The 27,633-nt window shown below is 39.9% G+C and overlaps 1 protein-coding gene and 1 non-coding gene across 3 annotated transcripts in view; both read left to right on the top strand.

Moving 5' to 3' along the window:
• The first annotated feature begins 5,980 nt into the window (after positions 1-5,980).
• The window catches only part of LOC130973756 (uncharacterized), a 35,629-nt gene continuing 13,976 nt past the window's right edge, over positions 5,981-27,633 (top strand). The window contains exons 1-2 of one of the 2 annotated variants that reach the window (XM_057898408.1): positions 5,981-7,253; positions 21,315-21,425. In XM_057898408.1, the coding sequence (XP_057754391.1) occupies positions 6,628-7,218 (591 nt within the window). In that variant the 5' untranslated portion in view covers positions 5,981-6,627 and the 3' untranslated portion in view covers positions 7,219-7,253; positions 21,315-21,425. Of the gene's footprint in view, positions 7,254-21,314; positions 21,426-27,633 lie in introns of those variants that run through there. The other variant, XM_057898407.1, reaches the window with a different exon arrangement.
• LOC130978317 (small nucleolar RNA R71) lies at positions 15,619-15,726 on the top strand. Its single transcript, XR_009085967.1, has one exon. It is a non-coding gene; the product is annotated as a small nucleolar RNA R71 (small nucleolar RNA).

Below are 27,633 nucleotides of genomic sequence, written 5' to 3'. Positions count from 1 at the left end.
CAACCAAGCATTTTATCAAACACTTAGAAGGCACAAAAGAAAAGCATAGTAAATTGACAACAAGAAAAAAATCTAACAACAATTATTGAAAGGAATTAACAACAACAAATCAAAAGGAACACATTTATTATGAATTACCTTGATTGAATTGAAAGAGAGTAGAAGAAACAAAGGTAGATCTACAACAAAATGCAAGAACAACATAAAGGAAATTACAACAAAAGAATAGAGGAAGATGAATGTAACAACAAGGAATTGAGAAAATAAAAGTAGAAGAAGATGAATGAAAACCTAGATCTAAGAACTAAACCTAATCCTAATCCTAATCCTAGAGAGAAGTGAGAGCTTCTCTCTCTAAAACTAACTTTCCCTCCAAAACTAAGCTAAACTAAACTAATGGTAACTAACTTCTAAAGTATGAAAAGTATCTCCATTCCCCCTTCAATCCTTGGCTTAAATAGCATCAGAAATGAGTTGGATTGGGCCCACAAGGCTTTAGAATTCGCTGGCCACGTTTTGCTTTAAGTGAACCAGGTGGCAGCAACGGCATGTGCGCGTACTATGCGCGTACGCGTCACCATGCGCGATTCAACCATAGCAAATCTTATATCGTTTCGAAGCCCCGGATGTTAGCTTTCCAACCCAACTGGAACCGCATCATTTGGACCTTTGTAGCTCAAGTTATGGCCGATTAAGTGCGAAGAGGTCGGCTTGACAGCTTTTGCGTTTCCTTTATTTCTTCACGAGTTCTCCATTTCTACATGCTTTTCCTTCATTCCCTTGGTCCAATCCTTGCTTCCTAAATCTGAAATCACTTAGCAAATATATCAAGGCATCTAATGGAATCAAGGAGAATTAGATTTAGCTATTTTAAGACCTAAAAAGCATGTTTTCACTCTTAAGCACATATTAAAGGAGAAGTTATAAAACCATGCTATTTCAATGGATAAGTGTGGGTAAAAGGTTATAAAATCCCCTAAATCAAGCACAAGATAAACCCTACAAATGGGGTTTATCAGCGTGAGTATTATGCCCTTGTCTATATATAATGCTTTAAGGCTCCCTCCCTTAAAAAGGTCGACAGCTCGTTTTGTGTTAGCAGATAAAAGCATTATCACAGTGGTTGAAATTGCTGAAGATGTATTAGTGAGCATTAAGGGGCTCACGTTTCCCATTGATTTCTATATCCTGGAGATGCCCCAAAATGACTCAGGGAGACCTTCATCAATCCTGCTTGGTAGACCATTTTTGAAGACTTCAAAATTCAATCTGGATGCCTTTTCGGGTAGCTATTCCTTTGAGGTAGATGGCAGAACAGTGACCTTCAATCTAGATGAAGCTATGAAGCATCCCCAGAAGATCACTCCATATTCTAATGTGACATCATTGATGAAATTATAGCTGCAACCCACCAGGAAGATATGGAAGAGAGTCACATGGAGTAAGATCCAAGTGTGGGGACACCCTCTGAACCACTGAAGATTCATTACCATTTTCACTAGCCCCAGAAAATCCAGAACCGAACCATGAGCAAAAACTGGAATTAAAGCCCCTTCCTCCACACCTCAAGTATGCATACCTTGAGGACAAGCAGAAGTTTCCCATTATCATTGCAATGGAGCTCACTTCCCAACAAGAGGAACAACTGCTTAGTGTATTAAGGACGCATAAGAAAGCAATTGGATGGAGCTTAGCGGATATAGTAGGCATCAGCCCTCAAGTATGTGAACATAGAATATTCTTAGAAGAAGGAGCAAAGCCTGTCCGTCAACCTCAGAGAAGATTGAATCCCACCATATTAGAAGTTGTCAAGAAGGAAGTAACCAGACTACTTGAAGCAGATATCATTTACCCCATTTCAGATAGCGAATGGGTCAGCCCAGTACAAGTGGTGCCCAAAAAGTCTGGAGTCACAACAATAAGGAATGAGCATGGAGAACTTCTGACAACCAGAGTGCAGAATGCATGGAGAGTTTGCATTGACTACAGGCGTCTCAACCAAGCCACTTGCAAGGATCATTACCCATTGTCATTCATTGATCAGATGCTTGATTGCCTGTCAGGTAAATCTCACTATTGCTTCTTAGATGGTTATACAGGTTATTTTTAAATCCATATAGCTCCTGAGGATCAGGAAAAGACTACTTTTACATGTCCTTTTGGGACTTATGCTTATAAGAGAATGCCCTTTTGGCCTGTGCAATGCACCAGCTACTTTCCAAAGGTGCATGATGAGTCTTTTCTCTGATCTCATTGAGACTTGTATGGAAGTTTTTATGGATGACTTTAGCGTCTATGGTGATTCATTTAACCAAGGATAGTTTATCTAAAGTATTGGACAGGTGTGTTAGTTCAAACCATGTTTTAAATTTTGAAAAGTGTCATTTTATGGTAAAACAAGGTATTGTTCTAGGACACGTTGTTTTTAATACTAGTATCTCTATAAACCCAGCAAAGGTAGATGTTATTTCTAGTTTACCTTACCCCTCCTCTGTGAGGGAAGTCCGTTCGTTCCTTGGCCATGCAGGTTTTTACAAGAGATTCATCAAGGACTTCAGTAAGGTAGCACTACCCTTATCCAGACTACTGCAGAAAGAGATTGAGTTCGAGTTTAGTGAGGATTGCAAGCAAGCGTTTGATAAGCTAAAGACCGCCTTAACTCAAGCTCCGATTGTGAGGGGACCAGACTGGAGTCAACCATTCAAAATCATGTGTGATGCCTCCAATCATGCAGTAGGAGTAGCATTGGCTTAACATGAAGGTAACGATCCTTTTGTAATTGCTTATGCATCTAAGACTTTAGATGCTGCTCAATCTAATTACACTACTACTGAAAAAGAGCTTCTAGCTATTGTTTTTGCTCTGAATAAATTTCGAGCCTATTTACTTGGTACTAAGGTAGTAGTGTACTCAGACCACGCAACTCTAAAATATTTATTAGCTAAAAAGGAGTCTAAGCAAAGGCTAATACGTTGGATGCTACTACTGCAAGAATTTGATCTGGAAATTAAAGATAGGAGTGGTAACCAAAATTTAGTGGCTGACCACTTGAGTTGCCTTGAGCACATTAAAGATGACTCCATTCCTATCAATGATAATTTCCCATTTAATAGCTTACAGGCAGTATCTGATGTAGTCCCTTGGTATGCACCTGTAGCTAATTATCTAGTTAGCCATACTATTCCTCCTAATTTTACTAAGCATTAGAGAGACAAGCTGAAAAGCGAGTCCAAATACTATGTATGGGATGACCCATATCTATGGAGGTGTGGTGCTGACCAGGTAATTAGACGGTGTGTACCTCAATCAGAATTCTAGTCCATTTTAGAGGCCTGCCACTCATCTAAGAGTGGAGGACATTTTGGCCCTCAACGAACTGCTAGAAAAGTTCTAGACTGTGGATTCTGGTGGCCTACTCTTTTTAAAGAGGCTGCTGATCTTTGTAAATCTTGTCCTCCATGCCAAAGGTTTGGTAATATATCCCAAAGGGATGAAATGCCTCAACAAATTATGATTTTCTGTGAAATTTTTGATGTTTGGGGCATGATTTTATGGCTCCATTTCCAAATTCGAATGGCCACCTTTATATACTGTTGGCTGTAGATTATGTTTCTAAATGGGTGGAAGCAATTCCTACATGTACTGATGATGCTAACACTATTGTTTCCTTTGTTAGAAACCATATTATTTGTCGCTTTGGGTCACCACGAGCAATCGTGAGCGATCAAAGCACTCACTTTTGTAACAAGAGACTAACAAATTTACTAAAGAGGCATGGGATAATTCATAAAGTATCAACAACCTATCACCCCCAGACTAATGGGCAATCAGAGGTGTCTAACAGGGAGATAAAGAGCATAGTTCAAAAGGTAGTCAAGCCTCATAGAAAGGACTGGACGCACTTTGGGCATATCGGACAGCATACAAGACACCGATTGGGATGAGTCATTTCCGCTTGGTTTTATGGAAAGGCCTGTCATCTCCCAGTTGAGTTAGAACACAAGGCCTTCTGGGCGGTAAAGGAATGCAACATGGACTATGAGAAATCCGGAGCTGAACGAAAGTTGCAACTGTAAGAATTAGAGAGCCTTCGCCTAGAAGCTTATGAAAACTCCAGGCTGTATAAAGAGAAGGTGAAGGCTGTGCATGACAAGAGCATTAAGAGAAAAGAATTCTAACCAGGGGACTTAGTCCTACTTTACAATTCCAAAATGCGACTCATTCCAGGCAAGCTGAGATCTAGATGGGATGGTCCGTATCGAGTAGAGCGGGTGGAACCATATGGAGTCTTTCACTTGAGCCATCCTTCAAGCTCTGAACTTATCAAGGTCAATGGACATCGCTTGAAGCTATTCCATGGTGAAAAGATGGCGAAAAACCAGGAACTAGAGATCTTCATCTTGGAAGACCCACCCACAGCAGAAGACTGAGCTAGTGGAGCGTCCAACTTACGGACGTTAAAGCAAAGTGCTGGGTGGGAGACAACCCACCATGGTATGATCGTTCCTTCCCCTCTCCTTATCTTCCCTTATATATAACTCTTCTCAGTACTAATACCTATATCTTGCATCTCATCTGCATACTGCATTAGCATTTTTATCAAAAAAAAAAAAAAGAGAGCACACGACGCGACAGCGTCGATGACGCGTCCGCGTCATAGTGCCTTGGATACGAGAAGAAAAGAAACAGAGAGTCACGTAAAAGTGTGGCTGGAAGCGTGCCTTGGCACAAATTGATCCACGCGGCCGTGCCACTGACGCGTCCGCGTCATGTGGAAAATAGGCCTCCCACGCGTCCGCGTCACCCACGCGAACGCGTGCCCTATAAATCGATGTAAAAAAGGGTGTATGGCCGAAAGTTGAGCTGGAGCTGGGCTGCACTTGTGCTAGTCGCACGAGCCTTGCCACGCGAACGCGTGCCCCACGCGTCCGCGCCATTTTCTCCATCTGGCCATCCACGCGATCGTGTCAACCACGCGATCGCGTCAACCACGCGATCGCATCACCCTAAATTTTGGCAAAACATAATTTAAACAGAGAGTTGTGCGAGAACGAAGCTGCCCTTGCGCCACTAGCACAAATCATGTCACGCGTTCGCGTGACCGACGCGTCCGCGTCATTTCATTTAAGGGCTTTCCATGCGACCGCGTGCCCCACGCGTTTGCATCGGTTGTGCCGCCAACTCATTCAAATATGCCAGATTATCTTTTCTTTTCTCTTCCCATTCCTATTTTATTTCCCCCCTTCCTTCTCCCTCCCTTCTTTTTCTCTTCTACCCCCTCTTTCCTACCACCATTATCAAGGTTTTTCTTCTCTTCTCCCCTTCCTACCTTTTCATTCTTCTTTTTTAGTTTCATGTTTTCTTTTTTCCTTCTCTTCTACTTTCTCTATCTATGTTTCTTTTTTCTTTCCTCTTCCTCCTATTGGTGTTGGAAATTTATTAGGGTTATTATTTTTATATGTTGCTTATAGATTGTTTAGGACTTGTTTAACAATTATATATTATTTTTTATCGGGTTACTTGTATGTTCAAATTAATATTTTCCATTTCTTATTTAACATGCATGCTATGTGTTTGTGAAAACGCCCATATGGCATTTTGCACTACTTCTTTTTAGATTCATTTTAAATCTACTACCATAAATGCTTGCTTTTCACAAAATCCTTCTTATATTTTATTTATTAAATATAATTGTTATTACAAGCATCTTGTTTGATTGAATGACTTGGTAATCTAACTTGGACATTGAATGCTTGATCTATGCTACTCATGCCCTTGCCGGCATGCCAATAAACACCATACATTTAACTGTCATCACTTGCACTTACTTTATTTCCATTGTTGATTTGTCACATGTAGTCATGACCATGTGTTCACATCATTATCCATTCCTGTGCATTGATTACCACTTTTCCCATTCTTTTTCTTGCTATAACCCTTGCATTATTCATGTCTTTCCTCGTTCCCTTTCAGGATGGCCACCAAGAAAGGCAAGGAGAAAGCTACCCCTAAATTCACAGCAAGGAAAGGAACAAAAAGAGCATTAGTTGCAGAGCCTTCTTCAACTGCAGTCAAGCCCTCAACAAAAAGAATTAAAAGGATTATAAAGATTGATGAAAAGGAGAGAGCCTTCCCAGCAAAGGACACTGCACGATTTTCCAATCGCTACTGTGAGCAGATGTTCCCCATTCTGGCAACTCGAAATTACAACAATGAACACCTTCTTATCCTTCCGCCTCGTATTGCTGAATTTGTTGAGCCGCAAATTGCACAAAGACATTGGGGATTCCTACAGAGACAGCCCCGACAGGTTAATCTTTCTTGGGTAGTTGAGTTCTACTCCAACTTCCACCTGCCGACCTTGCATTCTTTTTATGTCCGTCAGAAGCAAATCCCCGTTACAGAAGAGGCCATTCAGCGAGCCTTCGATCTTCCCCTTCTCCAGAAGGATTGGACACATTTCAAGAAGCCGCACTCAAGCGCCAGGCGTACAAATTTGACTGGGACGCTGTTCTCAGAGTTATCGCACAACCTGGCAGCAAATGGATTTTTGGATACCATCGTTCCCGTCCTAAAGGAATATCGGCTTCTGCACTCACCTTAGAGGCTCACGGATGGGCACAGATTATGTCCCATTACGTCTTCCCGAGCACTCATGAGTCCTCCTTCACCGCAGACATGGCCGTTCTACTATGGTGCATCCTCACAGACCAGCCTCTCAGTCTACCAAGTCACATCAGGAATGCTATGGGACACGTGCAAATTGCGGGCAACCTTCCTTTCCCCGCCTTGGTCTCTGATCTTGTCTCAGCAGCCGGAGTATCCTACAGAGCTGGGGACACCAAAGCCATACTTCCACGGGATGATCAGTATGTCCCTAACGGGAGATATCTCAGGCCACCACTTGCCACTATCAGCCAGTCCACAGACGATGCTGCAGACATTCCACCATCTACTAGTCAGCTGCTGCATCAAATACTGAAGAGGTTGGACCAACAAGACCAGAAAGCAAAGCTCCGAGAGCGCCGTAACCACCGCCGATTCAAATACCTCAAGGAGCTACTCACAGGCAACCACATACTTGACGAGGACCCAGGCACTACGGACTCCACTTCTTTCACCAACACAGGGAGCCATGACGGTCCTGACTGTGGAGATACTGCCACCAGCCCACCCTTGTTCCTGACAGAAGGCACCGAGGATGGTGCAAAGCCTTAAGTGTGGGGAGGTCGGTCAGTACCTGACTTCCGGAGGTAATTCTTTTCCCCCTAACACCAATTTCTTCTTCTTGAGAATATGATAGATCACAAATTAGTAGGTTATCTGCATGCATGTTCTACCTGATTGAAAATACAATAAGTTTCTCTTAAGACCATATATTTTTCAAAAATTTCACTAATTTAAATCAAAACATTTATGTTAAATTTGTTTGAAGTTGAATTTGGAATAGGATTTTTGAGCTAAAAGAACACTATTTAACCATAAACATTTTTTCTCATGTGTTTACTTCTCTGTGATTGTAATCTGAATTTTGTTTTATCCTATATATCCAATGTTAATGTGTTATGTGCATGCATATGATTGAGGCCATTGTTTGTTTAGCTCACATACCCCAAATAAGCCAACCCATTTAATTACCTTTGTTAACCACTTTGAGCCAATTTTAATCCTATTTGTTCTATATTTTACCACATTACTAGCCTTAAGCGGAAAAACAATTGAAATGTGAATGCTTTTACCACATTACACAGACCAAATGGCATCCTTATGTAGGCATATACTCCAGATGCACATGTGAATGCTGTTTTCTCTTGATCTTGGGGATCTACTACAATTTGGTTGTAGCCTGAGTAGCCATCCAGAAAGCAGTAATAGTCATGACCTGCTAGCCTTTCTAGCATTTGGTTTATGAATGGTAAAGGAAAATGATCCTTTCTGGGGGCTATATTGAGTATTCTATAGTCAATACACATACGCCACCCTGTAACTGTTCTTGTAGGAACTAATTCATTTTTTTCATTATAAACCACTGTCATGCCTCCCTTTTTTGGGTATAACTTAGACAGGGCTCACCCAGGGGCTATCAGAAATGGGATAAATAATCCCAGCCTCTAGTAATTTAGTGACCTCTTTCTGCACCACCTCCTTCATGGCTAGATTCAGCCGCCTTTGTGGTTGAACCACTGGTTTGGCATTATCCTCCAATACGATCTTATGCATGCATCTGGCTAGGCTAATACCCTTGAGATCACTAATGGACCACCCAATAGCTGTCTTGTGTGTCCTTAGCACCTGAATTAGTGCTTTCTCTTCCTGTGGCTCTAAGGCAGAGCTTATGATTATAGGAAAAGTTTTACCTTCTCCCAGAAATGCATATTTTAGGGATGGTGGTAGTGGTTTGAGCTCAGGTTTAGGAAGTTTCTCCTCTTCCTGATGAATTTTCAAAGGTTCTTTTATTTCCTATGGTTCTTCCAGATCAGGCTGAACATCTTTAAAGATATCTTCTAGCTCTGATTCGAGACTCTCAGCCATACTGATCTCCTGTACCAGGGAGTCAATAATATCAACACGCATGCAGTCTTTTGATGTGTCTGGGTGCTTCGTTGCTTCAATAGCATTCAGCCTAAAATCATCCTCATTGACTCTCAGGGTTACTTTCCCTTTTTGGACATCAATAAAAGTTCGTCCAGTTGCTAGGAAAGGTCTTCCTAGAATGAGAGTTGCACTATTGTGCTCCTCTATTTCCAGCACTACAAAGTCAGTGGGAAAGGCGAATGGCCCAACTGTGACAATCATGTCTTCAATCACACCTAATGGGTATTTAATGGAGGCATCAGCAAGTTGAAGACATATCCTGGTTGGTTTGACCTCTTCAGTCAAGCCAAGCTTTCTGATAGTGGATGCAGGGATTAGGTTGATAGTTGCCCCAAGATCACATAGAGCTGTCTTGGTACAGGTACCCTCTAATGTGCATGGTATCATAAAGCTTCCAGGATCCTTAAGCTTCTCTGGTAAGCTCTTTAAAATGATTGCACTGCATTCTTCAGTGAGAAAAACTTTTTCAGTTTCTCTCCAATCCTTCTTATGACTTAAGATCTCTTTCATGAACTTAGCATAAGAGGGTATTTGCTAAAGTGCCTCTGCAAACAGAATCTTGATTTCAAGAGTCCTAAGATAGTCTGCAAAGCGGGCAAATTGTTTATCCTATTCCGCTTGGCGGAGTTTCTGAGGATAAGGTGTTTTGGCTTTGTATTCTTCAACCTTTGTTACTGCAGGTTTATTTTCTATAGAGGTAGGTTGAGAAGCCTTTTTGAGGGAGTTATTATCAGCACTTGCAAGTGCCTGATCCCTCATAGGCGTTTGAACGCCAGGATTGGAGGCTGGATTGGCGTTTAACGCCAGATTTCTTCCCTTTTCTGGTATTTGAACGCTAGAACTAAACATGGGTTGGGCATTTAACGCCAATTTTCTCCCTTTTCTGGCATTTGAACGCCATAACTGGGCGTCCACATGGCGTTTAACGCCAGTTTTTCACCATTTTCTGGTGTTTGAACGCCAGAATCATTCCTCTCTGAGCTCTTACTGTCCTTAGAGGGATTTTGAGTAGCACTTTGTTCATTCTCTATTATTTGTTCTTTTCTTGGCTTTCTGCTGCTTTGAGTTGAGGTATTCAATATTTTTCCACTTCTTAATTGAACTGCTTGGCACTCTTCTGTTATCTGTTTTGATAACTGCTGTCTTGTCTGGTCAAGTTGTGCTTCCATGTTCCTATTAGCATCCTTAGTGTCTTGTAACATCTCCTTAACTTCTGCCAACTGTTCTGTTAGATAACATAATTGCTGATTGATTTCAGCAACTTGTTCTGGAGGACTAAGTTCAGTGGATACTACCTTAGCCTCTTCTTTTATGGAGGACTCACTACTTAAGTACAGATGCTGATTTCTAGCAACTGTATCAATGAGCTCTTGAGCCTCTTTAATTGTTTTTCTCATGTGTATAGATCCACCAGCTGAGTGGTCTAGAGATATTTGAGCTTTTACTGTAAGCCCGTTGTAGAAGATGTCTAACTGCACCCATTCTGAAAACATTTCAGAGGGGCATTTCCTTAGCATCTCTCTGTACCTCTCCTAGACATTGTAAAGGGATTCATTATCCACTTGTTTAAAGTCTTGCATGTCCAGCCTTAGCTTTGTCGTCCTCTTAGGAAGGAAATATTGATTCAGGAATTTGTTTGACAACTGTTTCCATGTTCTTATGCTAGCTTTAGGTTGGTTATTTAACCACCTCTTAGCTTGGTCTTTTACAGCAAATGGAAACAGTAATAATCTATAGACATCCTGATCTACTTCTTTATCATGTACTGTGTCAGCAATTTGTAAGAACTGTGCTAGAAACTCAGTAGGTTCTTCCTGTGGAAGACTAGAATACTGGCAGTTTTGCTGCACCATGATAATGAGATGGGGATTCAACTCAAAACTACTGACTCCGATGGAGGGTATATAGATACTACTCCCATATGAAGCAGTAGTGGGGTTAGCATATGACCCCAGAGTCCTTCTGGACTATTTATTTCCACTTAGGGCCATGATGGAGAAAGGGAGATGATGTGGATTTATTTTATTTATTTTATTATATTTATTTATTAAATTTTTTTCGAAATAATAAGAATAAGAAAATGGATATTAAAATAATAAAATAAAATAAAATAAAATAATTTGAAAATATTTTATGAGGATTTTTGAAAAAGAATGACGAGAGAGAAAGTGGTTAGGAGTTTTTGAAAAAGATCTGATTTTAAAAAATTTTGACCAAATCAACCTAATGAATTCGAAAATTATGAGAAATTAAAGGAAAAGATATTTTTTATTTTTGAATTTTATCATGAAAGAGAAAAACACACAAAAGACATAAGACTTAAAATTTTTAGATCCAATGCTCCTTGTTTTCGAAAATTTTCGATGGAAAACACCAAGGCACACCAAACTTAAAAATTTTAAGATCAAAACACAAAGAAGACTCAAGAACACTTTGAAGACTCACAAGAACAACAAGAAAAAAAAGAAAGCACACGAAACTAAAAATTTTTAGAAAACCAAAATAAAATTTTCGAAAACTAAAGAAAAATTAACAAGAGAACACCAAACTTAAAATTTGGCACAAGATTTAATCAATGAAAAATTATTTTTAAAAAGATTTTAGAAAGGAAGACTCAAAGGAGCAACTATTCCCAAGAACATAGACACATTCAACAAATGCAAGGATTGAACAGAGAAAAATTATTTTTTTTTTAAAAAAGTTTTAATTATTATATTAATTTTTTTTGAAAAAAAAAAGTAAAAGACTCTAAACCAAAAAGACAAATTTTTCTTAATTTAAGTAACAAAATAAACCGTCAGTTGTTCAAACTCGAACAATCCCTGGCAACGGCGCCAAAAACTTGGTGCACGAAATTTTAAACCACACTTTTCACAACTCGTACAACTAACCAGCAAGTGCACTGGGTCGTCGAAGTAATACCATACGTGAGTAAGGGTCGATCCTACGGAGATTGCCGGCTTGAAGCAAGCTATGGTTATCTTATTGTTCTTAGTCAGGATATCAATAAGGGTTCTTAGTTTTAATTGCGAAAAATAAAAGAACATGAAATAATTACTTGTTATGCAGTAATGGAGAATGGGTTGGAGTTTTGGAGATGCTCTGTCTTCTGAATCTCTGCTTTCCTACTGTCTTCTTCTTCACGCATGCAAGGCTTCTTCCATGGCAAGCTGTATGTTGGTGGATCACCGTTGTCAATGGCTACCATCCACCCTCTCAATGAAAATAGTCCATGTACATGGCTAATTATCTGTCGGTTCTCACTTTTGTTGGAATAGGATCCAGTGATCCTTTTGCGTCTGTCACTACGCCCAACATTTGTGAGTTTAAAGCTCTTCACAGTCATCCCATCCCAGATCCTACTCGGAATACCACAGACAAGGTTTAGACTTTCCGGATCTCAAGAAGACTGCCAATTGATTCTAGCTTATACCACGAGGACTCTGGACTCACGGATTGAACGCTCTGTTGTCAGGAGAGGCAGTCAAACTCATGAACCAGGAACCCAAGAGATAAACACTCAATCTAAGGTAGAACGAAAGTGGTTGTCAGGCACACGTTCATAAGTTGAGAATGGTGATGAGTGTCACGGATCATCACATTCATCATGTTTAAGTGCGAGTGAATATCTTAGAATAGAATCAAGCGTGATTGAATAGAAAACAGAAGTAATTGTATTAATCCATCGAGACACAGCAGAGCTCCTCACCCCTAACCATGGAGTTTAGAGACTCATGCCGTCGGAAATACAAATTCAGATGTAAAATGTCATGAGGTACAAAATAAATCTCTAAAAGTAGTTTTTATACTCAACCAGTAACCTAGGTTTACAGAAAATGAGTAAACTAAGATAGATAGTGTAAAAATCCACTTTCGGGGCCCACTTGGTGTGTGCTGGTGCTGAACATTAAAGCTTTCACGTGCATAGGCTATTCCTGGAGTTAAACGCCAAGTTGTAACCTGTTTCTGGCATTTGACTCTAGCTTGTAATGCCAGAATAGGGCAGAAGGCTGGCGTTAAACGCCAGTTTGCATTGTCTAAACTTGGGCAAAGTATGGACTATTATGTATTGTTGGAAAGCCCTGGACGTCTACTTCCAACGCAATTGAGAACGCGTTATTTGGACTCTTGTAGCTCCAAAAATTTCATTTCAAGTGTAGGGAGGTCAGAATTCAACAACATCTACAGTCCTTTTTCAGGCTCTAAATCAGATTTTTGCTCAGGTCCCTCAATTTCAGCCAGAAAATACTTGAAATCACAGAAAAACACACAAACTCATAGCAATGTCCAGAAATGTGATTTTTGCATAAAAACTAATAAAAATATACTAAAAAGTATCTAGATCCTACTAAAAACTATATGAAAATACCCCCAAAAAGCGTATAAAATATCCGCTCATTAGTGCCATTAATGGTTATGGAAAAACAAAAAGCAACGTTTTTTCCCACACCAAACTTAAGAGGTTTGCTCGTCCTCGAGCAAAAGAAGAAAGAAATGAGGAGATAGAGGACGGTGAGTGGTTCGGCCAAGGAGGGATTTAGGTGGTTATGATGTGTGAAAATAAAGGAGTGAGGAGGGGTATTTATAGGGTAAGGGTGAGAGGGAGTCCGTGTGAGAAGGGGTGGGTTTTGAAGGGGAATGGTTTGGATTTGAATGGTGAGGTAGGTGGGGTCTATTTTGGGAAATATTGGATGGATGTGAGTTGTGGAGAGATTATGGGTATGAGGGTAGGATTTGATAGGTGAATGGTGTTTGGGGAAGAGTGTTATGGAAGGGTGTGAAGAAGGGAGAGAGTTAATTGGGGTAGGTAGGGATCTTGTGGGGTCCACAGATCTTGAGGTATTAAGGATTTCGCATCCCTGCACCTTTCTGCATTTAAACGCCCACTGTGTGCCATTTCTGGCGTTAAACGCCAGGCTGATGCCCTTTTCTGGCGTTAAACGCCAGTCTGGCTACCAATTCTGGCGTTTAATGCCCAGAATGCTGCCAGACTGGGCGTTAAATGCCCATTCTGCTACCCTTACTATCGTTTAACACCATCCAGACACCAGACACCCTTTTCTGGCATTAAACGCCAGTCTGGCTGCCATTTATGGCGTTTAACACCCAGAATGCTGCCAGACTGGGCGTTAAATTCCCATTTTGCTATCATTACTGGCGTTTAAATGCCAGTAAGCTCGTCTTCTAGGGTGTGCTATTTTTTATGCTATTTTTTATTCCGCTTTAATTATGCAGCTGTTTTTGTGACTTCACATGATCATCAACCTAAAAAAAACATAGACTAACACTTGAAAATAAAAATGAGAAAGTGATTAATATAGATAAATAAGATTGGGTTGCCTCCCAATAAGCACTTCTTTAATGTCAATAGCTTGACAGTGAGCTCTTATAGAGCTTCATAGACACTCAGAGCATGATTGTGGCCTCCCAACACCAAACCTAGAGTTTGAATGTGGGGGCTCTGTCTGACTCTGCATTGAGAGAAGCTTTTCATGCTTCTTCTCCATGTTTATAGAAGAAGATCCTTGCGTCTTAAACACAAGGTAGTCCTCATTCAATTGAAGGACTAACTCTCCTCTGTCTACATCAATTACAGCCCTTGCTGTGTCTAGGAAGGGTCTTCCAAGGATGATGGATTCATCCTCATCCTTCCTAGTGTCTAGGATTATGAAGTCAGCAGGGATGTAAAGGCCTTCAACCTTCACTAAGACATCCTCTACAAGTCAATAAGCCTGTTTCATTGATTTGTTTGCCATATCTAGTGAGATTCTTGCAGCTTGTACCTTAAAGATCCCTAGTTTCTCCATTACAGAGAGTGGCATGAGTTTGATACCTGACCCCAGGTCACACAGAGCCTTCTCAAAGGTCATGGTGCCTATGGTGCAAGGTATTAAGAACTTTCCGTAATCCGGTTTCTTCTGATGTAATGTCTGCTGAATCCAGGTATTCAGTTCATTGATGAGCAATAGAGGTTCATCCTCACATGTCTCATTACCGAATAACTTGGCATTTAGCTTCATGATTGCTCTTAGATAATAAACAACTTGCTCTTCAACAGTGTCTTCATCCTCTTTAGAGGAAGAATACTCATTAGAGCTCATGAATGACAATAGTAAGTTCAGTGGAATCTCTATGGTCTCTGTATGAGCCTCAGATTCTTTTGGTTCCTCAATAGGGAACTCTTTATTGGTCAGTGGATGTCCCTTGAGGTATTCCTTACTAGGAATCACTGCCTTTTCACTCTCTCCATGTTCGGCCATTATGGTTATAGTTATGGCCTTGCACTCTCTTTTGGGATTCTCTTCTATATTGCTTGGGAGAGTACTAGGAGGAGTTTCAGTAACTCTTTTACTTATCTGACCAACTTGTGCCTCCAAATTTCTGATGGAGGACCTTGTTTCATTCATGAAACTGAGAGTGGTTTTAGATAGATCAGAGAATATGTTTGCTAAGCCAGAGAGGCTCTGCTCAAAATTCTCTATCTGTTGCTGAGAAGATGATGGAAAAGGCTTGCTATTGCAAAACCTATTTCTCCCACTATTATTGTTGTTGAAGCCTTGTTGAGGCTTCTGTTGATCCTTCCATGAGATTTGGATGATTCCTCCATGAAGGATTATAGGTGTTTCGATAAGATTCTCCCATATAATTCACCTCTTCCATTGTAGGATTCTCAGGGTCATAAGCTTCTCCTTCAGAGGAGGCTTCTTTACCACTGCCGAATGCAGCTTGCAATCCAGTCAAATTCCGAGAAATCATATTGACTTGCTGAGTCAATATTTTGTTCTGAGCCAATATGGCATTCAGAGTATCAATCTCAAGAACTCCCTTCTTCTGAGTTATCCCATTATTCACAGGATTTCTTTCAGAAGTGTACATGAACTGGTTATTTGTAACCATCTCAATGAGTTCCTAGGCTTCTGCAGGTGTTTTTAGATGAAGAGATCCACCAGCAGAATGGTCCAATGACATCTTGGACAATTCAAATAGACCATCATAGAATATACATATGATGTTCCATTCGGGAAGCATATCAGAAGGACACCTTTTAGTTAATTGCTTGTATCTTTCCCAAGCTTCATAGAGGGATTCACCTTCCTTCTGTTTGAAGGTTTGGACGTCCACTCTAAGCTTGCTCAGCATTTGAGGTGAAAAAAATTTGGTCAAGAAAGCGTTGACCAACTATCCCAAGAGTTCAGGCTTTTTCTAGGTTGTGAGTCCAACCATGTTCTAGCTCTGTCTCTCACAGCAAAGGGGAAAAGCATAAGTCTGTAGACCTCAGGATCAACCCCATTGGTCTTAACAATATCACAGATCTGCAAGAATTCAGCTAAGAACTGATGAGGATCTTCCGATGAAAGTCCATGAAACTTACAATTCTGCTGCATTAGAGAAACTAATTGAGGCTTAAGCTCAAAGTTGTTTGCTCCAATGGCAGTAATTGAGATGCTTCTTCCATAGAAGTTGGAAGTTGGTGCAGCATAGTCACCAAGCATATTCCTTGCATCTCTAGCATTGTTGTTGGGTTCGGCTACCATGTTTGCTTCTTTTTCAAAATATTCTGTAAGGTCCTCTCCAGAGTGTTGTGCTTTAGCTTCTCTTAGCTTCTTCTTAAGAGTCCTTTCAGGTTCAGGGTCAGCTTCAACAAGAATGTTTTTATCCCTATTTCTGCTCATATGAAAAAGAAGAGAATAAAGGGAGTAGTAGAATCCTCTATATCACAGTATAGAGATTCCTTGATGTGTCAAAAGAAAAGAAAAATAGGCGAATGAGGTAGAGAGAGAATGAGAAGATTTCGAACACAGAGGGAGAGAGAGGGTTCCAATTATAAGTAGAAGATAAGTGTTAGCAAATAAAATAGAAAGAGATGAGAGAGAGAGTATTCGAAAATTAAAACTAAAATAATTAGTTAATTAAAAAGACTTTTGAAAAAGTGGTTAGTGATTTTTGAAAATTGGAAGTGGAAAAGTGGTTAGGTGGTTTTGAAAAAGATAAGAAATAGTAATTAGTTGAAAAAGATTTGAAAATAATTTTGAAAAGAGAAGAAGTTAGAAAAAGATTATGAAATTAAGTTTTTAAAACAAGATATGATTGAAAAAAGAAATTAAAAAGATTTGATTTTTAAAATTGATGACTTGACTAACAAGAAACTAAAAGATATGATTCTGGAATTCAAAGATTGATCCTTTCTTAACAAGAAAGTAACAAACTTGAAATTTTTGAATCAAAACATTAATTTTTAGCAAGGATTTTTTTTGAAAATGTGATATGAAAATGATAAGATTTTAAAATTATGAATTAAAACAATGAAAATTTGAAAGAATTTGAATTGGAAAGGAAATTACCTCCCTTGTGTCATCCTAGCGTTAAACGCCCAGAATGCTATCCATTCTGGCGTTTAACGCCCATTTGGCTACCTCTTTGGGCGTTTAACGCCCAGCCAGATACTCTGGCTGCGTTAACCGCCAGGAATCCTTTACTGGGTATTTTTCTAAACGCCCAGAATGTTGCCATTTCTGGCGTTAAACGCCTAGAATGCTGCCCATTCTGGCGTTTAACGCCCAAAATGATAGCTTTACTGGCGTTAAACGCCCAGAATGGTAATCCTTTACTGGGTATTTTTTTGAACGCCCAGAATGTTGCCATTTCTGGCGTTAAACGCCTAGAATGCTGCCCATTCTGGCGTTTAACGCCCAGAATGATAGCTTTACTGGCGTTAAACGCCCAGAATGGTAGCCATTCTGGCATTTAACGCCCAAAGGGCCTCTTTACTGGCGTTTTATTGCCAGTGAGCTCTTTTTCTCTGTGATTCTTCTGCTTTATGTTCTGAATCTTTATTTCTCTGTATTATTTACTTGAAAAGATATATATTTTTCATTTTTTTGAATTTTTTAATGAGAAGAGAGAAAAACTCAAAATGACTTAAAACATATGAATTTAAGATCAAACCGATAATGCATGCAAGAACACTTTGAATGTCTTTGAATGTCAAGATGAACATCTAGAACACTATGAATGTCAAGATGAACATCAAGAACATATTTTTGAAAAATTTTTAAGAAAAGAAAGACATGCAAACACCAAACTTATAAATTTTGAATGTTTAGACACTATGGATTCAAAAATGCACAAGAAAAACATGAAAAGACACAAAACAAAAAAATTTAAAGATCAAATAAGGAAAATCATCAAGAACAACTTGAAGATCAAAGAAGAACACAATGCATGAATTTTCAAAAATTTTAAGAAACTAAAAAAAATGTAGCTGACACCAAACTTAAAATTTGATGCTAGACTCAAACAAGAAAGAAGATTACCCAATCTAAGGAACAAGATGAACTGTCAGTTGTCCAAACTCGAATAATCCCCTGCAACGGCGCCAAAAACTTGGTGCACGAAATTGTGATCACACTTTTCACAACTCCGCACAACTAACCAGCAAGTGCACTGGGTCGTCCAAGTAATACCTTACGTGAGTAAGGGTCGATTCCACGGAGATTGACGGCTTTAAGCAAGCTATGGTCATCTTCTAAATCTCAGTCAGGCAGATTCAAATGGTTATGAGGTATTGGTAATTAAAAGGTAAATAAAACGGAAAATAACATAGAGATACTTATGTAATTCATTGATGGGAATTTCGGATAAGCGTTTGGAGATGCCTTATTGCATCTGAACCTCTACTTTCCTATTGTCTTCATCCAATCATGTGTCCTCCCTTCCATGCCAAGCTGTATGATCCTCTCAGTGAAAATGGTCCGGCTACGGTTTTTGTACGGCTAATCAACTGTCGGATTTCTCATCTCAGATGAAAAATACCAGGCACAGCTACCGCATGGCTAATCATCTATCGGTTCCCACTTGTGTCGGAAAAGGATCTCTCTATCCTTTTACACTGTCACTGTGCCCAATAGTTGTGAGTTTGAAGCTCGTCACAGTCATCCCGTCCCAGATCCTACTCGAAATACTACAGACAAGGTTTAGACTTTCTGGATCTCAGGAATGCTGCTGATGTGTGGAAAACGATCCAACACAAAACTCACCGGCAAGTGTACCGGGTCGCATCAAGTAATAAAACTCACGGGAGTGAGGTCGATCCCACAGGGATTGAAGGATTGAGCAATTTTAGTTCAGTGGTTGATTTAGTCAAGCGAATCAAGTATTGGTTGAGTGATTTTGTATCCAACAGTAAGTAAATAGCAGAAAATGTAAAGGGAGAGGGATGAATTGCAGAAATTAAAGAGAACTGAAAGTAAAGGTGCTGAATCTTAAAGAACAAGAAATTAAATGACTAAAACTTAAAGTGCAAGAAATGTAAATTGCAGTAACTTAAAGTGCAAGAAATATAAATTGCTTGAATGGAAAAAGGGATTTGAGGACTGGGAATTCAGAATTTAAGTAAAGGAAATTAACTTGCAGCAATTATCAAAGCAAGAGATGAATTGAAATTGTCTAGATCTCAAACAGAAATGGAAATTTGATTGCAGCAGTGGTTCAACAGAAGAACCAAAAGTAAAATTGGATCTCAGGACTCCAGAGACTAGATAGCAAAGTCTAGATCTCAATTGCCTTCCCAGATCCAAGTTCACAACGCAATTAAAGAGAAATTGAAGATTGAAGCAGTAAAGGAAATTGAATTCAACTCAATTATGCAGTAGGAAAATCAAAGAGATCTTAAATGGAGATTGAGATAGAAGTTCCTCAATTCTTCACACTCAAGACTCAAACAAGAAAAGTAAAAAGTGCTCAAGCAAGAACAAGGAAGAAGAGAGATCAATTCTCCTTCCCGATTCTCTAAGATCTCAATTCAAAACTCTCACAGAAAATGAAGTCTAAAGATGTAAAAATTCAAAAATCCAAAAGAAGGTCCTCATTACATCAAACTATCTCCTATTTATACACTTTCTATTCTTGGATTTTGGAATTTGGATGGGCTTTTGATTTGGTGAAGAAATGAAATAAATTGGATTTTTAATCCAATTTTCAGCCCATGAAGAAATTGGCTCCAGGAGGCTGCTCTGCTCTTGTGGAGGGCAGAGCAGGGAAATTGTGCATGAGGCCTCGTGCATGCTTGTGCTGCGTGTGATGCTGCCCTGCCCTTGCGGAGAGCAGGGCAATGTGCGTGCATGTTTGCCTCCCGTGCGTCCAATGCTGTGCACGCACGCTCCTGGCCGTGCGTGCTTGTGTGCGCGCCCAAGCTCCTAGCCGTGCCAAAATTGCTGCCCGTGCCATGCTAAGGAACGCTGCTCTGCTCTCCTTGTGGGCAGCGCAGCAAAGTTTCCCAAGGGTCCCTGGTTCGAATCTTGATGAAGGGAGATTGTTGCATTTCTTCCTTGGTTTCTTGGCACCAAAGTAGCGCCTAATTCCTTGCTTCCCCAAGGTGCTGTGTTCGATCCTTGAAGGTTGAAAGCAAGCCAAATTTTGGCTTGTTTTCCTTGTTTTTGAGTGCTACTTCCTTCCCCTCTTGTCTTGGGTTCGAAACCCATGGGTAGCACTAGGAGACAATTTCCTTTGAATTTTTCTTGCATGGAGCCCGATATTGCTCTTGAGGAGGGCAGGGCAGAATTTTTTCTTCCTTTGGTCCTTGGCATAGAATTGTGCTCCGCTCTTATGGAGGGCAGGGCAGTGATGTTTTGGAAGCTTGGTTCATTATGCTGCTCTCTTGGAGAGCAGTGTGCTCTTGTGGAGAGCAGTGTTGCTTCCTCCTTCAATGTTGTGCCACACTTCTCCTTCTTTCACCACACCATTTTCTTCCCTTGGCCACACTTCTTAAGCCCAGTTTTTCTTCTTTTCTTCTTTTCTTCGCCTACAAGAAATCAAAGCAACCAATCAAAGTATCTCCCAATTCATAAGGTTTATAAATCATTAAAAATCAATTAATTTTAGCTCAAACCTAATGATTTAGCATCAATTAAATGGTAGTTGTTTGATTTAAAGAAGTCAAACATTTTCATTCCAAATTACTTACTTAGGATGCAAGAAAGTGCATAAAGACTAGTGAAACAAGTGAATTTAGCTTGAAAAATGGGTATATGATGACTTGTCATCACAACACCAAACTTAAATCTTGCTTGTCCCCAAGCAAGCATCAAAACTAAGAGGAAATGAAATGAACATGAAGAGCAACATATCCTTATTAGGCAAATAGAAGAACTTGATTCATGGAGTTTTTATGCAGATAATGATAACTCAGTTATTGTTTACTGTTACATAATATACACTTTTCCTCAAAGGCTTACTAAGCTTGTTGTTATAAGGTCTACTTTTTACTTGCTCCTTTGCTAACTTTTCTTTCCTTTTTTTTTACTTAACAAGCTTATTCTTCTTTGAAGGCTTGGTGTCAAATGTTGCAGTAGCCTTTTGCTTTATTTTTACTCAACATTTTTCCACCATAGACACATAGCTCACTATTTCCTCCTAGGATCATTGATGCCCAGTATCTCTTTGGATAACTAAATGTTCTGTATCTAGGTTGCTCTTTATTGTGGACTTTCAATTGGCCATCCCAAATCAATTGATCTAAGTGGCCGGGTTTTGAAATACCCCTCAGAATTTACTTGTCCAAGCATATCCTAGTACAAGAACACCACAGGCATGTGTCCTAGGGTCCAAGCTATTGGTGTCCAGCCTTTATTCTTTGTTTTTCTTGCCACATTGGCTTTTTCTACTTCCTTTTCTTTCTGTTTTATTTTGTACTCAAGGGATTTTTTTTTCTTTACTGATAGGAACCTTCATGACAGCAAGCTAGCTCACACTTCAATGAAAATGACACTATGCAGCAATTATTTCATGAGTTATGCATTTAATCAGACACATATACCACCATTAACTTCCATTCTAACTTATGCAACATTGGATATTTACTTTCTAATTCAAACAATTCTCTTTTATTTAAGCATATGGGAAACAAAACAAAATTTAGCTAAGTGATGAATGACAAGCATTATGCAGATAAGCATACTTAATCAAACAACTTCACTTGCAACAAGGATATATAATGGTTCCCAGATTCAAAACAATTCACAGCAGCAAGGATTAAGTTTAGATACAACCTTTGAAGTTGCAGCCCTTTGATTCTTCCTTCTGTTGTGTTCTCCTTGAGTTAAGATGCACAATATCTTCAATGGTTGACTAATGTCCTGCATAGTTCTCAAAGGTTGCTTGTTTCTCAAGCCCTTAAGTGCATGGTTAGTATGCATAAATTGAGTGTGGCTCTTGGATTTATTTTGGTGTGGGAACACCAAATTTAATTGCTTGCCACTGCCTCTGATGCAACAAGTTAACCATATGTGAAACCTTGTGTCCTTGCTAAAGGTTATGGAATTAAAGCTAAAAAGCAGTTAAATAGTTGAATAATTTGTCTGATTGCTTGGAGCTAGCAGTATGCAGGAAGTGAGAATGTTCTTTTAAATGAGATTTTGGTGGAACACCAAACTTAGAATCCTTCATTCTCCCTTAAATTGTTTTGGTGGGCAACACCAAACTTAGCTCCTTGCAATGCATACCAATTATTCAACATTTTTATTAAAAAAAACTTATGAAAAGAAAACTACCTCAGGTTGGGTTGCCTCCTAACAAGCGCTTCTTTATTGTCAATAGCTTGACATCCTCCATTTTTTTGCTTCAAGAAGGCAGTAGGCTCTGGACCTCTTTTTCCTTGTCCCATTGTCCTCCTAAGTACAGCTTTGCTCTGTGACCATTTGCTGTGAATTGATTCTTTGTTGCTTCGTCTAACAATTCAATGCTTCCATAAGGAAAAACCTTAGTTACCAAATATGGACCAGTCCACTTAGATTTAAGCTTTCCAGGGAACATCTTGAGTCGTGAGTTGTACAAGAGTACTTGTTGCCCCAGTTTGAATTCTTTCTTTAAGATCTTCCTGTCATGCCACCTCTTGGCTCTTTCCTTGTATATCTTGGCATTTTCATAGGCTTCTAACCTAAATTCATCTAGCTCATTTAGCTACAACAATCTTTTCTTCCCTGCTACTTCAGAGTCAAGGTTTAGGAGTTTAGTGGCCCAAAAAGCTTTGTGTTCAAGCCCTACAGGAAGGTGACAAGATTTGCCATATAATAGCTGAAAGGGGGACTTCCCAATACGAGTTTTGAAAGCTGTCCTGTATGCCTAGAGTGCATCTTCCAACTTCCTAGCCCAATCCTTTCTTGTGCTTCCTACTGTCTTCTCTAGGATTTTCTTCAATTCTCTGTTTGCTAATTCAGCCTGCCCATTAGTCTGAGGGTGGTATGGTGTGGCTACTTTATGAATAACTCCATACTTATGGAGAAGTTTCTCCATTTGTTTGTTACAAAAATGACCACCACTATCACTAATAAGACCCTTGGGCACTCCATATCTAGTGAAAACGTGCTTCTTGAGGAATTGAAGGACAATTTGCGCATCACAGGTAGTTGTGGCTATGGCTTCCACCCACTTTGAGACATACTCCACTGCTACCAAGATATATCTGAAAGAATAGGAAGGGGGAAAGGGTCCCATGAAATCAATGCCCTATAGATCAAATAATTCTAATTCCAAAATGAAATTCTGCGGCATCTCATTCCTTCTTGTCAATCCTCCTGCTCTCTGGCATTCATTACATTGGTGAACAAACTCTCTGGCATCTTTGAAAATAGTTGGCCAATAGAAACCTCTTTGCAGCTGTTCTTTCTGGACCAAAATGTCCACCATAAGCTGAGCCATGGCAATTCCACAATATATCTCTTATTTCACTCTCAGGGACACATCTCCTAATCACTCCATCAGAATATCTCTTGAACAGAAAAGGTTCATCCTACAAGAACTTCCTTGCTTCATTGATTAGCTTCTTCACTTGTTGCTTAGAGAATTCTTGAGGTATCTTCCTCCCCACTTTGTAGTTTGCTATGTTAGCAAACCAAGGTGCTTGTTGGATCTACAATAGGTGTTCATCTGGGAAGCTTTCATTCACAGGTTGTGAGGCTTCTTGAATTGTTTCTTGTGGTAACCTCGACAAATGATCAGCAACTCGGTTTTCAGTGCCCTTCCTATCCCTTACCTTAATGTCAAACTCCTGTAGGAGTAGTATCCACCTGATAAGTCTTGGTTTAGCATCCTGCTTTGACAGCGAATTTTCTTACATTTGTAATGAAAAAACTTCAAATACTTAAGGGCAGCATGGTCAGTATAAACCACAATTTTGGATCCTATCAAGTATGATCTAAACTTATCAAATGCATAGACTACAGCTAACAATTCCTTCTCTGTTGTGGTGTAATTTTTTTTAGCCTCATTCAACACCTTACTTGCATAATATATGACATGATGCAAGTTTCCCTTCTTTTGTCCAAGTACAGCACCAATTGCAATATCACTTGCATCACACATGAGTTCAAAAGGTAGTTCCCAATCCGGGGGTGTGATGATTGGTGCTGTTGTGAGTTTGTTTTTTAAAGTTTCAAAGGCATGCTGGCAGTTTTCATCAAAAATAAAAGGATTATCAATCATTAACAGATTACTCAAAGGTTTGGCTATTTTAGAAAAATCCTTGATAAACCTTCTATAAAATCCTGCATGCCCTAAGAAACTTCTAACATATTTCACATTAGTTGGTGGAGGGAGCTTCTCTATAATCTCCACCTTTGCCTTGTCAACCTCTATCCCTTTTCATGAAACTTTGTGACCAAGAACAATCCCCTCAGGCACCATGAAATGGCACTTCTCCCAGTTCAAAACCAAATTAGTTTCTTGGCACTGTTTCAAGACAAGAGTTAGATGTTTCAGGCAAGTATTGAAATTGTCACCAAAAACAGAAAAGTCATCCATGAAAACCTCTAAAAGCTTTTCGACCATATCTGAAAAAATGGAGAGCATACACCTTTGAAAGGTGGCTGGGGCATTGCATAGCCCAAATGGCATTCTTCTATAGGCAAAAACTCCAAATGGACATGTGAATGAAGTCTTTTCTTGGTCCTTTGGATCTACCACTATCTGATTATACCCAGAATAGCCGTCCAGGAAGCAATAGTAAGCATGGCCAGTCAATCTTTCAAGCATCTGGTCAATGAAAGGAAGTGGGAAATGATCTTTGCGTGTGACATCATTCAGCCTCTTATAGTCAATACACATCCTCCATCCTGTCACAGTTCTTGTGGGAATGAGTTCATTTTTCTCATTAACAATGACTGTCATCCCACCCTTGTTTGGTACCACTTGAACTGGGCTTATCCATGAGCTATCAGAGATAGGATATATTATCCCTGCATTCCACAACCTCATTACTTCCTTCTGGATAACTTCCTTCATTGTGGGATTTAACCTTCTCTGAGGTTGAACCACTACTTTGGAATTATCCTCCAAGAGGATTTTGTGCATACACACTGTAGGGTTGATGCCTTTCAGGTCATCAATGGTCCATCCTAAAGCATCCTTGTGAGCTCTGAGTACATCAAGAAGTTCTCCTTCTTCTTCCTTTGTCAGGGATGAATTAATGATCACTGGGAAACTCTCTGATGGGCCAAGGAATGGATATTTGAGATGGGTGGGTAATGGCTTCAGTTCTTATTTTTGCACTTCTTCCTTCTTGCTTGGTTTCACCTCCTTGTCAATAGAGATCTCAGCTGCTTGTTCCTCTACTGTCTTTTGATTATTTTCCTCTTCTTGCTCATGATGATTAGTGTCTAACATTTCTTCCACCAGGCTCTCTATCATATCCACTCTCAGGTAATCCTCTTGCTCAGGAGGGTGTTGCATTGACTTGAAAACATTTATGATCATTTGCTCATTGTGTACTCTGAAGATCATTTCTCCTTTTTCCACATCTATAATGGCTCTTGCAGTTGCTAGAAATGGTCTTCCCAAGATGATTGAATTGTTTCCTTCCTCTTCGGTGTCCAAGATCACAAAATCTGCAGGGAAGATAAACTCCCCAACCTTCACTAACAGATTTTCCACAATTCCATTAGGTGTCTTGATTGATCTGTCGGCCATGACTAGTGACATCCTAGTGGGTTTGAGTTCTTCTATAGCATGCTTCCTCATCATGGACAGGGGCATTAAGTTGATACTAGCTCCAAGATCACAGAGAGCTTTTTCCAAGGTTAGTTTGCCTATGGTGCATGATACTACAAAACTCCCTGGATCTTTAAGCTTTGGTGGGATTCCTTTTTGGAGCACAGCGCTACATTCCTCAGTGAGCAGCACAGTCTCCTTCTCCAGCCAACTTCTTTTCTTGTTGATGAGCTCCTTTAGGAACTTGGCATATAGAGGCATTTGCTCCAATGCCTCAGCCAAGGGTATGTTGATCTCTAGCTTCTTGAAAGTCTCAAGGAATTTGTGGAAATGTTGATCCTTTGCTTCTTTTTGGAATCTCTGTGGATAAGGTAGTGGAGATGTACGACTCTTCTCCACTTGCTGCTATTTTGGATTTGGTTCTTCCATGATCTGCTTTCCCTTCTTTAAATTCTGTGGTTAGTTGTTCTCTTCTGTGAGCCTTTCTGGGACATTCTTACTTGTTATGTCCTTGTTGTTAGCTTCATCTTTCCCTGTTGGTTTTTTGTCTCTTTCCGTAAGTTTCTAGGTTGCCCCTTGGTTGCCATCCACCAATGTCTTTCCACTCCTTAGTTGCACAGCTTTGCACTCTTCTTTTGGATTAGGAATGGTATCACTTGGTAGTAAGCTTGAAGGTCTCTCAATAGAAATCTACTTGGAGATTTGTCCAATCTGCCTTTCTAGGCTCTTCATGGAAGCTTCTTGGTTCTTTGTTGTCAATTCTTGGTTCTTCATCATCTTCTCCATGAGCATCTCTAGATTAGTAATCCTCTGAGAGTCTTGTGAGATTGGTTGGTTTTGGGATGTTGATGCATGATGGTAAGTGTTTTAGTTAGTTGGTTAGTTATTGGATGGATAATGGTTGGAGTTGGGGTAATTATTTTGTGGTTTTCTGTAAGAATTTTGGTTAGTTGGCTGTTGGTTGTGATTTTGGTTGTTTCTTGGAGTGTTTTGAGCTGAGTTCCTTTGCCATGGTTGTTGGTTTTGGTTGTGGTTATCTCCCCACCTAAGGTTTGGATGGTTCTTCCAAGATGGATTGTAGGTGTCACCATACACTTCATTTGATCCAGAATTTTGGTTGTGCATATAGTGCACTTTCTCTTGTTGCTGTTCTTCTTGGTTCTCTTCATTCTGCCCCTAAGGAGTTGATGGTTGGCTTGTGGCACTCACTGATGCAACCTGAAGGCTATCAATTCTCTTGGCCATTTGCTCAAATTATTGCTGAATCTGCTGCTGCATCACTTTGTGTTGAGCCAAAATTGTATCCACTCCTTCCAATTCTAGCACTCCCTTCCTCTGTGATGGTTGGTGTTGCCTTTGGTGAGCAAAGAAATATTGGTTGTTGGCCACCATATCAATGAGGTTCTGAGCTTCCTCTACAGTTTTCATCAATTGCAATGATCCTCCAGCTGAGTGATCAAGTGCCTCTTGAGCCTTCAGAGTAAGTCCTTCATAGAAGTTCTGCAGCTTGTCCCACTCAGTGAACATCTCTGGTGGACATTTCCTCAGCAAAGCCTTATATCTTTCCCATGCCTCATATAGATTTTCAGCATCCATTTGAGTGAATGTCTGCACCTCAGTCTTCAATCTTATGATCCTTTGAGGGGGATAAAATTTGGCAAGAAACTTGCTCACCAAATCATCCCAAGTGTTGATGCTCTCCTTTGGAAATGTTTCTAGCCATTGAGTGGCTTTGTCCCTGAGAGAGAATGGGAACAACAGCAGCTTGTATATGTCAGGGTGCATTCCATTGCTTTTAACTATGTCACAGATCCTCAAGAAAGTGGATAGATGTTGATTCGGGTCCTCCAATGGCCCTCCTCCAAAAGAGCAGTTGTTTTGGACCAATGTGATGAGTTGTGGCTTTAGTTCAAAGTTGTTTGCATTGACAATAGGGATAAGAATGCTACTCCCACAATGTCGAGCATTTGCAAATGTATAGGAGGCCATTACTCTCCTCTGTTGTGGGTTATTGTTGGCCCCTCCTTCTGGCTGATTGAGATTTGATGGATCTCCTTC

Source organism: Arachis stenosperma, chromosome 4 (assembly GCF_014773155.1).
Source record: "Arachis stenosperma cultivar V10309 chromosome 4, arast.V10309.gnm1.PFL2, whole genome shotgun sequence".
Taxonomy (NCBI): Eukaryota; Viridiplantae; Streptophyta; class Magnoliopsida; order Fabales; family Fabaceae; genus Arachis; species Arachis stenosperma.
Note: the sequence above shows the minus strand (reverse complement) of the source record. Positions and strands in the feature narration are given on the sequence as shown.